General features: G+C 33.9%; 1 protein-coding gene across 1 annotated transcript in view; it reads left to right on the forward strand.

Moving 5' to 3' along the window:
* Nucleotides 1–18,657, forward strand: part of CTNNA3 (catenin alpha 3) — a 1,962,241-nt gene that overhangs the window by 991,549 nt on the left and 952,035 nt on the right. Inside the window, exon 9 of the mRNA XM_051982587.1 lies at nucleotides 10,085–10,237. Within this exon, the coding sequence (XP_051838547.1) occupies nucleotides 10,085–10,237 (153 nt within the window). The remainder of the gene's footprint in view (nucleotides 1–10,084; nucleotides 10,238–18,657) is intronic.

Below are 18,657 nucleotides of genomic sequence, written 5' to 3' on the forward strand. Positions count from 1 at the left end.
TATAAAAAGTTCTACTATTATATCCCTTTTTTTTCATGTTTCCCTCCTGTGCCTCATCTGAGTCTTCACTAATCTTATAGAAAATTTCAGTTAGTTTTTGATTCAAAGGAATAGTGTGGATGATGAGTTTCTTGAAAGAGATTTCTGAGAGTAATTCTATGAGAAAAAAAAAGTAAAAGGAATTAGTCATAGAGTTTGAAGTCTTAGGTGCAAAATCACTTCTGCTATGTCAAATCTCAGTTTCTCCATATAGAAGAAGGTTTTGGACTAGGTGCTTGCTATGTTCATTTTGAACTCTAAAGTCAAAGAACCTTTGTTACACTTTGAGGGCTGTTCTCTGTGTCGCTATCATATTTCCTAGGTGATTGTCCTTAAGTATTAGGGAAAGAACTTGGTTTTTAGAGCCAGATTCATTCAAATACTAAAAGAAATACTACTTTTAAAACACAATTTTACCACTCTTTTGTTTACAAACACTTCCATTGCATTCCCTCAACCCAGAGAATTTTTCCTTTGAATAAAAAATAAGAAGCAGTTAAAGTAGTTCAATAAAACCAACTTACACATCCAAATAATCAGACATATGCATTCATACCAATACATGGTCTTCTACCTCTGCAAATAAGTAAATGAAGGTACTGCCTCATATGTCTTCTTTGAGATAAACTTGGTTATTATCACTTCAGTTTTAATTTTTTAATGTTCTGTTGATATTGTGCTCTGAAGAAATGTGAGATTCACAAATTTATGTAATCTACCCTAGATTAATTTTTGTGCCTGACCCGTAGTAGAACATTCCAAACTCATATTGACTTGATCATCCACAGCTCTCAAATATACTGATATTATTATTTTGGTCCTTTTCAAAATGAAGGACAACTCCACTAAATATTGTGTGTGTGTGTGTGTGTGTGTGTGTGTGTGTGTGTGTATTGCTTACTTCATTTTGCATCAGTTCATATGAATCTTCCTATTATTCTCAGTATGCAATATACTCATTATTTCATTTCATTTTGTTAATGGATGATAGTTTGTTTAATCATTCCTAATTTGGTATCTATTTTGCTTCCCAGTTATTTTTTATGACAAAATGTGCTTACATAAATATTTTGGAGCAAAAAGAAATTTTTGTCAATTATCTCCTTTAGATATAGTATACCTGCCAGTGAAATTTCTATGTCAGAGGGTAAGGACACTTTAATCATTTCCTTAACATAGTGGTTCAGCCAATTCCCAGTTCCATATTTGTGTTTCTGTCGTTCCTCAGCTCCTGAAATGTGGACCATTCTTATCTTGTCATCTTTACCAATTGGCTGGTCATGAAGTGAAACTATAGAATTATTTTACTTCTTCTATTACATTTGTTTTAGGACATTCTTTTACTTGCTTCTTTTGGAGATTGCTTGATGATGTCTTTTGACCACATCTATTGGAAAACAAATTAATAGAAAATAGTTATTAAGCACTTACTATGTGCAAGCAATTGTGATAAGCACTGGAAAAATTCAAAGAAAGGCCAAAAGGGGCAAAACACAAGAAAGTAAAAAAGAAACCAAAAGGTGAAAACACTATACTTTGATCCACATCTAGTCTCCATAGCTCTCTCCCTAGATGTGGTTGGCATTTCCATCCTACATCCATGGAAATTGCCCTGAATCACTGCATTAATGAGAAGAATTAAGTCCACCACAGTCAATTAACACATAATCCTGTTGCCACTGTGTACAATGTTCTCTTGGCTCTGCCCACCTCACCCAGCATTAATGCCTGCAGGCCCCTTCAGGCTCCTCTGAAATTGGCCTATTCGTCATTTCCCATAGATCAACAACATTCCATTACCTCCATATACCATAACCCATTCAGCCATTCCCCAAGCAATGAGTATCCACTTAACTCCAGTTTCCTGCCACAAAGAAGCTGTCACACACACTCCTACACATATAGAGCCTCTTCCCTTCTCTATTATCTCCTTGAGATATAGAACTAGCAGTGAGACCAGTGGATTAAATGGCATGCAAAGCTCCAGAGTCCTCATGGGTTTAGTTCCAAATTGCTCTCTAGAATGGTTGGATCATTTCACAACTCTACCAACAATGCATTGGTGTCCCAGTTTTCCCACATCTTCTCCAACATTTATCATGATCTTTTCTTGCCATCTTAGCCAATCTGAGAGATGTGAGGTGGTATTTCTCTAATCAATAGTGATTTAGAGCATATTTTCATTTGACTAGAAATGGCTTTAATTTTTTTCTAATTAAAAATTGTCTGTTTATATCCTTTGAACATTTATCAATTGAGAATTTGTATTCTTATAAATTTTACAATTTGTATTCTTGCATTCTTATAAATTCTCATAAATTTAAGTTAGTTCTCTATATAGTTTAGAAATGAGGCCTTTATTAGGAACACTATCTGTAAACATTTTTCTCCAGCTCTCCTCTTCACTTCTACTCTTACTGCCTTGATTTTGTTTATGTAAACCCTTTTTAATTTAATTCAATCAAAATTATCTATTTTGCATTTCATAATATTCCCTAGTTCTTCTCTGGCCATAAATTCCTCCCTTCTCCACAAATCTGACAGATAGACTATCCCCTGTTCTTAATTTACTTATATTATCATTTTTTTAAATGACTAAATCAAGAATTAATTTGGACCTTATCTTGGTATAAGGAAACACTATTTTAAATATTTAACAATTTGAAAATATAAAGGATTTTGGTGATGAAAAGACATTTATTTAGTAAGCTTATCTATCAAATGCCTGCTACATACCAACTACTGTGCTAGCCTTTGGCAGTACAAAGACAAAAATGAATCAGTTCATGTCCTCCACTTACACACTATTGAAGAAAACAGAGCACACGTGCGTGTACACACACATAACACAGAAATACATCTATGTATCTCTGAACACATATATATTTACATGTGTATATATGTACATATACATATGCACATATGAGGAAGGAGAAAACTTCTGAAATGAATTCAGCCATTTCAATGATAAATTAGTCAAAGCTAGAGTGTTATATAGGAACAACAGTGAGAAAAGCCTTACTTGGAAACTCTAGGAAGAGAAGTAATGAATAAAATGTCTGCAAATGTATTTGGGATCAGATTATGAAGGCCTTAGATGAATAAACAGAGCAAGTTCTATTTAATGTTAGAGGTGAAATGCAGTCATGGGTGATTGTGAAGGATGGGAATGATATGGTCAGGCTAGTACTTAAGGAAAGTCATTTTGGTATTTGAGTGCAGAATGAATGAGAGATGAAAGATAGCAAAGAAACAATCTGGTGTGAATTGTACATAATATTATAGAGGACAAGGACCTGAAGTAGTGTGATTAAAACAAAGTAGAATGATCAGTTGAGAAAAGTGCTTATGATCCTAGAGACTATAATTTGTTATATAATTGGATATGTGGGCTGAGGTGCAGTGAGAACTATTTGTGAATCCTATCTCTATGATGGTGACTAAGTCACTTTTTTTTAGCCTCAGTTTCCACAAAGGGAATTATAATATTGTACCTAACATCCAGAATTCTTATGTTGTCTGTATTTATTTCTGATAAAACACTACCCAAATATCAGGTTTTCCTACTGTGGTCTTTCTTGCCTCAACTTTCTGCTTGTTTAATTGTTCCATGACCTAATTTGAAAGGAGATTTTCAAAAGTCTTTATTTTATTTGTAATATACATAAACAGGCACACACACATTTATACATATATATACACATTTATGCATACATCTGTCATAAAGCTATTTATACATATAGCCATATATACATACTTACAATGTTATATGGATATACATGTGTGTGTGTGTGTATTATAGATAGATACATGTATCTATATCTATATCTATATATATTATATATATACACTTGGATAAATATGCAAATATTCCTCCATATATACATGTACATACATGTTGTTTTATATATGACTGTTCTATTACTTTGTACTGTTTAAAAACAATTTCACTGAATAAAGTGAAAAGGTTTTTCTTAGAATTCAAGAACTCAACAGTTTCATAACTGTTAGAAGTGCAAAGAACAAATGCGGGTAAAGACACTGAGCAAATACAGCATGATTTTGGTTAGAAGCCAAGATTAATGATCTAGCTTCTCAACATCCATACTTTCTTGTTCTTATTAAATGCCAAGTGCATGGTAGTCTTGACATTAGGGATTAGATACTGTTTCTTAGTTGCCATCCTTACAATCATATTAAGTACAGACAATATGGAACAGAAAGAAGGACACAAAATGGAGGCAGATTTTGTGCTTTGTTTTTGTGACCCTTTTGGAAGTTTTCTTGGCAAATTACCCAGAGTGCTTTCCCATTATATTCTCCAGCTCCTTTTACAGATGAGGAAACTGAGATAAGCAATGTTAAATGATTTCCCCAGGGTCACATAAATTGTAAAGCCAGATTTGAACTTTGGAAGATGAGTTTTCTTGACTCCAGGCCTGATACTCTATACACTGTGCTACCTGGCTGCCCAGAAGTCAAATTCGCATAACAACTCAGATACTTCATAGCTTTATGAACTCAAAAGAACTAGACTCCAATTTCTCCTCTGGTGAGACCTCCTATAATTAACTTAGCTTTCTTCCACTTTCATATCTTCAGTGATAATGTGAATATATTGTTTTAGAGGGTCAATAAATTCCTTATACCTTTATTTCCATGCCTATGACCCTCAAACTCAGTTTCCTTGTCTGTAAAATGGAGGAAATAATACTCACATTGCACTGTGAATGGAATAGAAAAATTACTGGTTTTGAAGTCAGAAGAAACTGAATTTCAATTACTTTCTTCTGTGCTTTTAGTTTGTATGAAAATATACACATGATTTAGCCTCTTTGTGCCTCAATTTACTCATCTATAAAATGGAGTTACTAATAATTGTATTATTGGTATAATATTCTATAAAGAGGTCCATAAAGTTCTATAGATTGCCAAAAGAGGACATGACAGGAAAAAAAAAAAAGATGAGCCCATGGTCTCAAGAGCAGTGGCAAAGATACATGCCAGCCTGGTCATGCTGATTTGCCCCAAAAAGGAATGAAATATGTCACTGGATCAGAGAACTAATATAAGATTTATTGAGATGAGTTGGGTATCATTTAGAAATTCTTCTTGATTTGGGGCAATGGGGTAGGGTGATAGCACACTACAATTTCATGTCACAACAGAAATGTGGTACCTCAAATTCAATGCCTCCGTGCTGTTAGGTATTGTAATTATGTTGGCAAGTTTAGTCCTTTTCAAAATAGAATTAGGAGTGTTGTAACAGATCAGTCTGTGAGTTTATTCTGCTTAAGGTATTCTAATTCTATTTCTGATCCTTTTCCATCTTCCTATTGTCTACCAAGCCACATACCTGATATGAAAATGGATTCTAGACTTGCTTAACAATAAACTCATCAAGAGTTTGAGTAAAAAGCTTCTTTAGGAATTAATAGTGGATTATCTGTAACTCAGGGTTTACTGTTTAGATATCCAGCATTTTGCTTTCTGAGTCTAAGAGCTTCTTCAAAAGATGTAATGAAAGTCAGGTAAAATAGAACTAGGGAATAAAAGGAAGAAAACAAAGTCAATCAGGGAAGGGACTATAGAGAAAAAAAGATGGCAAGAGGTGATGACCAGTGCATCAAGAAAGCAGGATGACCAGGGCATCTTTGAAAGTGCTGACAATACTTAGATTTCTTAAAAAATATAAAAACAACAGAGTTCACTTAGCTCTAACTTAATGAGCAAAAAATTATTTATTAAAATGTAAAACTACCTAGTAGACTTCCTCCCTTTTGTGATTTCCCCCAATCAGACTTCTCAGATCTTAATCCCTAGGCCCTTCATTGTGGTCACCTAATGTACTAGACTTCAGATATCCTACAGGCTTTCCTATCATTTCTCTTCATTTTATTGATATCTTTTGTATTTCTATCACATACAATTTAAGATATACCCCTTCCTTAATTCCCAGTGAATCTTCTCATGCAATAAATTTTTAAAAAAGAAAAATAAAATCAGTGTAGCTATTGGGATATTGATTTTATATATATATATATGTATATATGTATATATATATATATATATATATAATACACACACACACATATATATACATATACATATATATATGCACACACATATATACATATACATATATATTTTTTAATGAAAATGAAATTTATATAATTTATAAATTATATTATTATATTATATAAATTATTATATTATATAAATTATATAATAGGTAGGTAGATTGATAGATAGACAAACATAACATTTTGCACCCATAGACCACTGTGTCTCCAGTGAAATAAAGTATATATTATTTCTTCTACTGTATCTGATACCTTCCCTGATGCATGATCATTAGCAATCTTCCCTCTAAGATACCATATTAAGAATATAATATATTAATTTTATATTTTGACTGCTCCTAACTGTGGTTTTCTGGGACTGTCTTTCATACCCCCCAAGCTTCTTGAGTACAGTGATCATGTCTTAGATAAACTTCATCTATACCCTACTTTGAGCATTTCCTGGCACACAGCAGGTATATAAAATAAATGTTTGTAATAAAAACGTGATACAGAAGAAAAGAGCATTGGTTTTATAGCCAGATTATTTAGATACAGATTCAGATGCTGTCCCTCTCTAAGGGATATCTGGCACTTGACCTCTCTGCACATCAGTTTACCCATCTATAAAATTAGAACCACTTAACTAGACAGAATTAATGGAACAAAACATTTTTCACACTTTAAAGTACTATGTATTCCTCCTCCTTTCATTCTCCCTCCTCCTCCCTTTTCAGGTTCTTCTTTTCCCTTTTTTCCTTCCTCTTCCCTTTTACCATCATTATTCTTCATTTGTCCATCCTCGGTATGTTATTATAGAAATTCTATATTCTTTTACAATTTAAATTTCTTACTGACACAAAAACTCATTTTTATTACTAATCTTCCTTTAATGAAGTTATATACTTGAAGACCATGGGATTCTGTAATTCCTATGGAATCAAAATTATGGTGGTCCCAACACTGATGACTACCCATTGGGCATAAATAGACTAGGAAGCAATCTGGGATATTATCTAGGAAATACATTAATAGAACAAAAAGATGGTATGATCACTTAAAATGGAAAACAGAAATAGTATCTGAATGATCTAAGCATTTGGTTTGTTTTTGTTCAATCTTTCAGTCATGTTCAACACTTTTTGACCCCATAATCCATACTATTCCTGGGGTTTTCTTGGGAAAGTCACATATCTATTAAGTGGCTGATGCTAGATTGAAGCTAAATTTTCTTACTCCAGGTCCAGTACTCTATCTTCTGAAAAGGTGCTCTCTGGAGGAAAAATAGGAAGACACACTGTGGATGAGAAGAAATGGAGAATTTTTTATCTTTATCTTTTGAGGGAGAAACTAGATCAGTAAAATATTAATCTATTGAACAAATATTAGATTATAAGTAACTGATCAAGAGCTGGCTCATGTTATCTTTGTAAAGGAAAATGTAAGAAATATGTATATATACCAGATACTGTAATAATTATCTTACAAATATTATCTCCCTTGATCTTCACCATAAGTGAAGATACATACTGTGAGATACATACTATTATCCTGATTTTACAATTGAGAAAACTACACAGACAAAAGTTAAATCACTTGTCCATGGTCTCATTGACCTTAAGTATCTGAAATTGAGTTTGAATTCATGTTCTAATGATTGAAGCTTCATTGCTCTATCCTTTGTATATAGCACCATTCTTTATAATAGATGCTGAAATGATTTTTAGATTAAACTCTAGCCTAGGTTTCTTTTTCTTTTTTTTTTTTATAAAATGAGGAAATCAGAATAGATGATCTTTGGGGCCCCTCCCATCTCTAGAGCTCTGATCTTAGAAATTTTATTTGAAAATCTGATAGGCGAATAATTTCTTTACTCTGAGTCTTGAGGACCCTTTACTAGTTGTCATGTTCACAGAACTAGATTGAGCTACTTTGTTTTTTAAAACATATGTACATATTAAAACCTATGCAAATCTTAACAGATATGCAGATATAAAGGCATATGTATAAAATTTATAAATGTAATTTCACATATATTTACTCATGCTATACATAAATATCATATATATGTGTATATATTTAGATATAAAGAACATTATATTTTTTGATCGAGAAAATGGCTCATTGTTTTGTTGGTGGCAATGGTTAAATTTAATGAGCAGGCTGTTCCCCATTGCTTTGGGGGACTCTTATTATCATTGCTATTAACTCTGATACTGCCTTGCATGATTCTTACGGAGCTCAACATTATATGGGTAAAATATATTCATTTTTCTTGGGTGGGTTTAGAACTCAGCAAATATCTGTGGAGCTGGGTAATTGCCTGACTGTCACTTATGAGCTTACATGAAATCTAATTTAAAAGAACTAATTTGTAGCAGAATGTTCAACTTGTTTAATAATTTAAGCTGGGAGTGCAAGAACAATTAATGTAAATGGAGAAAATTGGACATCAGGCTCATTTATTATTCTCCTTGCTCTATTAATCTGTTATCAACTGGCATAATCGGTGATCTCAGTTGGTTTAATTACCATGAAGTCTACAATTTAGCTAATCAAAATTTATTGTCAGCTCCTCCAACAAGGTAGAAAACATTTTGTAATTTTGCAATTATGAAAATACACGTTGTAAAGTCATGTGTACAGAAGCGGGTAAACATTTTAATGCCGGGGTGTTTGGGCATATGGGGACATTCTAACTTACAATCCGACCTTGGTGTTAAGCATAATGAAGGGAAAAATATGGACCTTTGAAGAGCAATCATATGATTGTGGTAAGGCTAAATTTGCTGTCTTCATCAGGAAACACTTGGTATTCTCACAGGAGGTTTTGACATGCTGCAGCTGTTATTCTCATGCATGGTATACTTGTTCTAGGGAGGCAGTAGGATACAAAGAGCAATGGCTTCAGATTCAGGAGGCCAGATTTCTCAGCCCAGCACAGAAGATCCTTATAGATGATCCTGGATGGTCCATTTCACTTTTATGGGTTCCAGTTTTCTGTAAATGGGACTAATGATACTTGTTATACCTAATATTTCAGTCTGTTGTAAGGGAAATTATCCTTTCCCTCAATTGTATTTTACCTTCCTCTCTGTGCTTTCATTTGGCCATCCCATCAGCTCTCCTGGTTTTAATTATCATCTTTATGGTGATGATTCTAAGATGATTTTTTTTTTATCTCTAAGCTCTCTTTCTTATCTCTCAAATTGAATGCTATATAGACATCTTAAACTCCCTCCAAATCCTTCCATCTTTTGAGCTTCCCAGTCATTATCAAAGATACTACCATTCTCAGAGCTAGCCTTAGCTGCCATCTCACATCTATTCTAACAACCTTCTGGTTCTTTCTCCTGCTTTATCTTTTACCCACTCCAGTTCATTCTTCATTCAACTGTAAAGTTATTCTTTCTAAAGTGTACATCTAACCATGTCACCTAGCAAGTAAACTCATGGCTTCCGGTCATCACTAGAATCAAACATAAGATTTTCTAGGTACTTTGATGATTGGTGGACAAATGAAAGAAATAAATTGTCCTGGCTTTCAAGGAGCTTGTATTCATTTTGGAGAGAGGACATTTAAACATAACTATTACACATATATACATATCTATGTTGATATACATGTACACACATCATGTACATACATACCATTATTGCAAGTTATTTTTTGCTGAGAAATGCCCCTAATTACTTGGGCAGATCAGAGAATTATGAATCTAGAATGTGACAATATGGATTTTGAAGGAAACTAGAAATTTTAAGGAAGAAACAAGGAGAGAATGCATTCCAAGAAGAGAGGACTACTAATGCAAAAAAAAAAAAAAAAAAAAAAAAGTCAGAGATGGGAGCTGTCCAAGGTCTTTTCCAGTTCTATATTCTGTAATTTCTTTATATGACACTATAACTGGAGCAGTTTACAGAATGGAGTACACATGAAAATCTAACCAAAAGGATGTTTTTCTTTTCCCCTCTTGCTATAGCTCCGTAAGGCCATTATTGACCATGTATCAGACTCTTTCTTGGATACAACAGTCCCCCTTCTGGTTCTCATAGAAGCAGCCAAGAATGGGAGAGAAAAGGAAATGAAAGAGTATGCTGCTATATTTCGTGAGCACACCAACCGGCTTGTCGAGGTAAGTTTGTAAGCTCTTCTTTGAATTAGAACCTGGAAAGTGTTCAGTCGATTTGGTTCATTGCAAGATCTCCTGGAAATGCCATTTATGAATAAAGTGTTAACAAATGAAGGCATCTCATTGGATGCCTAATAAAAATTAAAATATTCTTCAGTAATTACCCTGGTTTCCTTAGAGAGCATTTAATCCAACTCTCTTGTTTTCAAGATAAAGAAATTGCATTTAACCAACTTGATCAAGGTCACACAACTACTTAGTAGAAAAATAAGACGAGAACATAGATCTATAAACTCCATTTCCTCTGGTTTCCTCTAGAAAATTTATGTACAATATATAAATAAATTATACATATATATGATTTTATATTAAAAGTCTCTCATGGAAGGGAAAAAAAGCATTTAAATTTGAAAAATTGATGTGGCTAAAAGATTTTATAGAGAAGTAAGAGTTTCACACGCTATGAAAGAAAATTCCTTTCCTTTAAACAAAAAAGGGGAACCTTTTTTCTGCCAATGGCCATTTGGATATTTATAAAGTCATTCCTGGGCCATATAAAATGATCAACTTAGACAACTCAAGCTATGAAAGATTGTTGTACCTAGCTTTTAGCTCATCCAAGTCTGAGGTTGATTATACAAATGATATGGGCTATTCCCCCATTACATGTTCCTATTACAGCTTTAAAAGTCCATAATGTCCTAGTTCATTTTACTTTTTTGAAGTTGTAGAGTGACCAAATTAAAAAAAAATACTGGACTGGAATCGAAATAATTGTGTTCTATCTTTACCATTTCCTAGTTTTGTGATACTGAGTAAGTAATTTCCCAATCCTTTGCAGCTTGATACACTCAACTGAAAAAAAAATGGAAGCATTGGAATAGGTCATTGGCTAATAAGCTTCTCTACTCAGAATATCTCTTTATTATGTCAAAAATGTCATGGGATTCATTTATGATCTTCCCATGGAAGCATAGGATCTTAGATTTGAAGACAACTCAGTGATTATCTAAGCAGCATTATTCCAAGAGCTTTTCTTCTAGAGCAGCTTGTTTGAAAATTTTCCAAGAAGGAAAGCCTACTATATTCAGAGACAGTTCATTCCATTTATCAATGAGCCTAATAGTTAGGAAGGCTTTTTATTGGAAATAGGTCTAAATTTGTCTCTGCAATTCAAGTAGTCATATTAATGACATTTGTTGTTGCAAAACTACGAACTAACAAAAGACTCATAAATTCAATACCATTTCCTGTGAATTTCTGTTTTATTAATCATAATAACACCTACCTACAAATGAATACTAGTAGGGCATTTATATATAAGGATTATTATTATTATTATTATTACATATAGGAGGAAATATTGTCTTATTTATGCATTTCTAGACCCAATGTAATTACTCTGTTCCTTCACTTACTCAAGGTTCCCTGGCCTAAAGGTAGGCAATTCACTTAGATATTCCCCATGTTCTTTTCCAAGTGTAAATTTCCTGGGAATTTCTAATCTGTGAACAATTTAAAAGAGCAAAACCATAAATATTAGTGTTTTGGAAAATTTATTTTATTTTTTGTAAAACCTAAAAAGAAGAAATAACATTTATTACCTTAAGAAATATAAATATAGGAGAGACCAGATATTGTTAAAACCAAATCTCTGCCACTCATCTTTGATGTCTTAGAAAAGAAAATGAAAAAGAAATTGCAGACAGAATGGTGATCTCCCCTGGAAATACTGTGTTTGAAAAGAGCTGATAACCAAAGCAATCTAGAAAATCATCACTAATTTACTCCAAACATTGAGGCAAGCATGTCCATAACAGAATCCTGGGGAGTGGGAGTTATTCATGGTCTCTTTTTAGGGAATAGTGCCAGTTCCCTTTATTAAAAAAAAAAAAAGTCATCTCCTACTCACACCTCCATTTCCTGCCTCCTCACCCAGACCTGCCTAGACCAGTAATTTGACATAATGATCGAAAAACCCTTAGGTTTTAAGCTAACCTCCAGAGGTAGGAATGGAGGGTTTGCTCTTTTGAACACTACAAGTTTTGATTCCTTTTCTGAGTTTGTCAGAGATTTGTAAAAATCAACAGATTTGTAATACAAGATTCAGATAAAAGTTAAGATGGCAAGTTGTGTTTTTGTGCAATATATTTAGCAAATGATGACCACACAATATTACAGAATTATAGGATACAGATTTAAAGCTGCAAAGAATCTTAGATATCATCTTGTCCAGTCACTTCTATTTTACAATCAATGAAACTGAAGACTAGCAAAATTAAGGTTACTTACTTAACTTAGTAAGCTAAATTACTTAGCTAGCAAGTGTGTGAGAGAATCTAGATGTTCATGATTCTAAATGCTATTTTCTTTTTAGAATTTAAGATGAGGAAATGAAGGCAAATGGGGTTATGTGACTTGTTTAAGGTCACACAGTCAGTAAGTGTGGAAGGCTGGATTTGACCTCAGGAACAAGAGATTTCTGAATGTACTTTATACTTTACCTTCTATGCCATTTAGCTGTGCTTCTTTAAGAGGAAAGACAAAGGATATTGTAGAAATATTCCAGTGATAGAATGGAATAAGTGCTTGATTTATATTTAACTTGTACCAATGGATCCCTGTTCTCATGAGTTTTACCTGGATCTATCTGTGCTGGGTTCTATCACTTTCAGGGTTTCTCATCAAGTGTGACTATTGTCTGTCTCTTCCTTCACAATAATCCATCTTTTGGTGTTTTTGTTATTTTGTGGATACCTGTTCATCTCCAGTACTATAATCTGTTCTCCCTCATTGCTTTTGTTGCACCACCCACCCAATTCATTGTTCATCAGGGCTTGATGCTATCTTTATTCTCACTTTCAGTTCCATTCAATTCACACATTTGTTAAATACCTGTTATTCACTAGAAATTCTGTTAGATTCCAAGATACAAAGACAGAGTGTGACAAAAGTCTCTGTACTCCAAGAGTTTGTGTTTGACTAGGTGAGAACAGCATGTACATCAGAGGTTCTGTAACTTCTTTTCATTACACAGTATTATTCCTTTCATTGAGGAACTGTGATATAACAAATTCATACATGTATGAGTGAGTTCGGATTTAAGTTATGAGGAAATTGCACGTGTATAATATCTACATAGCCTGAGTTACATCCTATGAGTAATATTAACATGCTACTTACTGAACAACCTTTGAAAGCCACTGATAGACTCATTGTTGTTTTTCAGTCATTTTTCAGTCACTTTTGATTCTGGAATCCCTCAGTTTTCTTGGCAAAGATACTGGATTGCTTTGTTATTTCCCTTTAGTCCCTCTAAAATGTAACCTACCCATCTATGGAATGCCCTAGGGTCATCACCCAGTTGATGGAAGAATAAGTATCAACAACTTAACCCATTTATCTCACTATATATATTGTCTGACTCTAGACATTGCACCATACTTCAGTTTTATGTCTTAACCAGATAGGAACTTAGACCATTTTATGATTTGTTTGCTTTTACCCATACATTTTCTTCCTTCCCCTTTTCCACACATGAAGAATAAAATCTTTCCTTTTTACATGTTGTGTTCCCCTATGTCTTTCCTTAAAAAAGGAACTCTTTTATTTAAAAAAAAATGTATTCCTTTTACTTAGATGAAGAAACGGGCAAATAGTGTCAAGTGACTTTCCCGGTGTCAAAGGGTCCAGATCTAAGACAGATTTGAATTCAGGAAGATAATTCTTTCTGATTCCAGGCTTAGTACTTTATCCACTGTGCCACTTAGTGCCCATACATTTTGATGTACATGATAAGTGATTACAAACATGTACAAAATCAGGAGAAAGTAATTGAAAGTTCTGGAAATGCTCATAATTGGGAAGACCAGGAAAGGCTTTATATAGAATATGACATTTGACTTGAATCTTGAATTGATCTAGAGATTGCAAGAGACATAGATAAGGAAGTAGGACTTCATGTACAAGAGACAAGGATAGAGGAATGAGATGTTACATGAAAAGAAGCACAAACAAGCTACTCTGGCTTGAATATACAGTATATGGAGAATGGGAAATAACTAGAAAGAGAGGAAAGACCCAGCTCATACCAAGAGATAAATGACAAAGAGAGCATTCTGGATAGGCAAGAGGGAGTCTCTGAAACTTCTTTTGAATAAAGAATTGACATGTTAAATCTTAAGAAATATAAATTAGACTGATGTAGAAAGGATAAGTAGAAGAAAGGAGAGATGGAAGTCAGAAAAGCAAATTAATAGGATAGAAACATTTCAGGCAATACAGAATGAAAATACAAATCAATACTTGTATCTGGCATGTGTCTTATTTCCATGAGTTAAATAAATTGTTGATCCATGGGCAACTATCATTGGATAAGTACCTTAATGGAGATGTGACCTCAGTGGGACAATATTACATTTTAATGGTAAAGAGCAAGTCAGGATTACTGAAAGGATTGTACTTTACCAGTGCAGATTTAGCTCTCTTTTCATCATAAGATCTAATTACGTAAAGCCTATCCAAGAGAAGCACCTTAGAGTTTTACTTACTGGATAGTCTGGTCAATTACACACCATTGAAATGTGGGGGGAAAGTATTCTATGATGATTTTTTTTGGTAGTAAGTGGACCTAGACCAGTCAATTTTTAATGTCCATGAATTTCATTGAGGAGATCTGGTAATACCCTATCACCTGTGAAATCACCTACTAGTGTGCACAAATATTCTTATCCATTGGATCTCATTCTTTATAAGGAATTCCCTCCTCAATTCAAAAAGTTGCTCAATGCCTTACCTCTCACATAAATCTCCTTTGTACTCGTTAACAAAAGATTACTCATTAAAGGGAGTTTTTTTTTTCAAGAGGATAATGAATGGATGAGTGAATGAATGAATGAAAAAATAGGTTTTTCTTAAATGTTAGGCACAGTGCTAAGTAAAAGGGATAAATTCTTTTTTAACAAAAGAAAATTCCTTTTTTAAAGGGGGGATATAGGCGAATACAACATGTAAAAGGGAAAGCTAATCATAGAAGTATATTTTATTCTGGTGTGTGGAAAGGGAGAAGGGGAGAAGATATATGGGTGACAGCACACAGATCATAAAATGACCTGAGTTCATATCTGGCTGAGGCATAAAACTGAAGCATGGTCCAATGTCAGACAGTATATACAGTGAGGTAAATGGGTTAAGTTGTAGATACTTGTTTATTCTTCCATCAACTGGGTGATGGCTCTAAGACATTCCAAAGATGGGTAGATACATTTGGAAAATGTTGGAAAAACTGGATAAAGAGCTGAACATTTCAGGTCCAGTGGGGAGAGTGCTGATCCAAGTTTGGAGAAACTGGTCAGACATACTATTAAATGAAGAAATGGATTGGGGTATGACCAGATAATAAGTAACTGACTATAAAACTTAAATCAAATATTAAAAAATTGGTTTTATATCAATCCCAACCACCCAAGTGATAGGGGGTCACAGATATTGTGAGCAATCACTGAATTTTTCCCCCAGAGCTTCATTTATTCCATCATAGTTTGTTAGAACAATATTTATCAACATTACATACACCACTAATATTTAGCTTCCATCAATCATCAAGCATTCATTTAACATTTTAAAAATTCACAATAATAAAGCACAGGGACTATGTTGTCTTCTTCTTTGTCTTTCCCCATTTTCCAGAAGATAATATAGATTTGAGTGAACAGATGAATGTGAATGTCAACCACCTGTCACTAGCCTTCAGAAATATTTGTTTGTGAAATTTTCTTTCTTTCACTTCATTGAAGGAATTGGAAAGTAGGTTTTCAGTGTTTTTGTTTGTTTTATTTTGTTTTCTTTTGCCTAGAGAAGAGAAGATTTTGGAAGGGCATTATCCCTATGATCAAAAATGTAATAGACTATCATAAGAAAAAAAAAAGAGAAAAGTTTATCCCTCTTATGTTTCACCCCAGAAGCCAGAAGTAGAATCCAGGAACATGTTAAAAGAGAGCATGTCTTGGCTCATAATGAGGAGGTCTGCCCTAATGTTTACAATGGTTCAGAGAGCATTGAGTTGCCATTGTAGACAGGGAATTCACCATTAGGGTAAGAGAGCAAACAGAGGTTTATTGATTATTTAAAGTTCCTCACTTTGGAGGATTCTCTGATTCTAGAAATATTCCTTGGGTGAACCACTTCTAATTAGCTGTCATCTTATGTGTAAAACTAGAGGGTCGAATTAGACTGTGTTTTATGCAATACATTTAAATTCAACAAACATATATTAAGCAACTTCTGTATTCCAGGCCCCTATAGGTACCAATACCATGATTCCATACACTCCCTACTTGGCATCCCTAGATATGAGCATAGTAGTTAAACAACTATAAACTTAAATAACTCCCCCTGGTGTTAGCTATAGATATTTCCAACTTAAAACCAATTTCAGACACTAATTTTTGCTCCAAACTTACCTCATAGGGAGGTTGGGAAAATTCAGCAGTATCTTTAATGTGCTTTGTGCTCCTCCGAGAACTTCACCAGAGCGTCAAGGTGGCAATAAAACTATTAGGCATAAGAAAGGCATTGCATTTAGTTTGTGGTATTGTTTATTTTAATTACTATTATTTAATCTTCTCCTTAAATCAGCTCTTTTTAAAAAGGCCTTCCCATTATTTCAGAATCACATTGCAATTTGTGTTCAGTACATATTGAATTCAACTGCTGGATTCTCAGGCAAATAATAAAATCTCAGCTGCAGCCCATGAATTTTTTAATAGCAGTTGTCAATGATAGTATTGGTAATGATGAGGAAAAGAGGATAATAACTGAGATGAAAAAAAATAATGGGCTAATAGAGAAAAAAGAATAATAAGGATAAGATGATGATGATGATGATGATGATGATGATGATATGAGCCTTCAGAGGTCTCCCTGAATCAAGAAAAAGTATAGTTACCTAGTAGCCTTTGAAGGTTTCCTTGGCTTTTTGACTTACTCATCAAAAACTCATCTGTCTTGGGGAACCTTATTTTAGCAAGTTCCAGGGGAGTCTTTTATCAGGAGGAAAAAGTGGGTGGACATTTAATTAGAATACTTCCCTCCATCCTACAAAACATATTGTTCCCACACACAGAATGGTGTTCCAGATTTAGAAAAAGCCCACGTGCCAAGAAAGATGACTTCAGATGAGAATCTTCCTGATTTCTAGAAGGGTTGTCCCTGATCTTTGACAATAATCCTATCTAAGTTGTCTCTCTAACCTTGAATTTTCTTTCTGGACCAACAAAGAGGAATATCACTTGCTCACAAAAATAAAGTGCTGCACACAAAAATAAAGTGCCTCTACCTCTTTACATCTCCAGTTCTGTGTATACTTACACATATATGTTTATTTCTTAAATCTCTCCAATAATGACCATTCTTCCCCAGCAGACATACAGTATCATTGGGGAGGGAGGGGGATCATCCAAATAAACAAACCAAAAAAAAAAAAAAAAAGATGGATATTTACAGAGAATTTTAGGGTCATGCAAAGAACAGGGCAATTTTCCTGCAAGCAATTTGTCCCATTGTTCTCCTCCCATTCAGTTCTAGGCTTAACATACTATTTACTTGCCATATTTGGTCACATTAGATATACTGATGGACGTTCATCTAAAGGATAACAGAGAAGCATCTGATGAACATGGGAAGACCTCAATGGATAATCCTCAATGAATTATGCAGGAGATTCAATATAAAGGTTATTGTTAGGGAGATATAAGAACAGAAAAAAATGAGCCAATCCCCATTATATTAAGAGTAAAGAATAATAAAAAATGATAGTATGATATATCCATAATATTATGACATTTAAATATTCCTTCATCTGTCCACCTACTCTTGGACAGCAGGAGGAGGAGTTGGGCAAGAGTCAGGCAGGCAATAAATCAGTAGATATGAATTAAGCACTTATTATGTGCCAGGCACTCTGCCAAGTGTTGAAGAGCTGAAGAAAGGCAAAAACAGGGTTTCTTCCCTCAAAGGGTGCACATTTAGTGAGGAATATAATAAGTACATTAGGCAGAATTAGAATGGAAGAATGCATCATGGTCTGTAACGTTGGCAGATAGATCAATATTTATTAAAATTGGCCAACATATTGATCTTGATTAATTTATATGTAGACATAATTATGATTTGTTTCCTATTATTATTTTGGAAGATTCCTTCTCTTTTCTTGAGAATATGAAGGCAGGTAGAATTTTATCCTTAGTGATTAGAATCCAAACTGATGGCCTTATCCCTAGGTAATGAGCTTCTCTGACTGTTATTTAACAACCAACTATTGATTGCTAAGATATAGAGATGGAGCTTGTGGTTACTACCTCCACTAATGGTCATCTCCTCCATGCTCTTTCATGCTAAGTGCTTCTTATCTATGATCTCCCCTA

Source organism: Antechinus flavipes, chromosome 2, assembly GCF_016432865.1.
Source record: "Antechinus flavipes isolate AdamAnt ecotype Samford, QLD, Australia chromosome 2, AdamAnt_v2, whole genome shotgun sequence".
In the NCBI taxonomy this organism is placed as follows: Eukaryota; Metazoa; Chordata; class Mammalia; order Dasyuromorphia; family Dasyuridae; genus Antechinus; species Antechinus flavipes.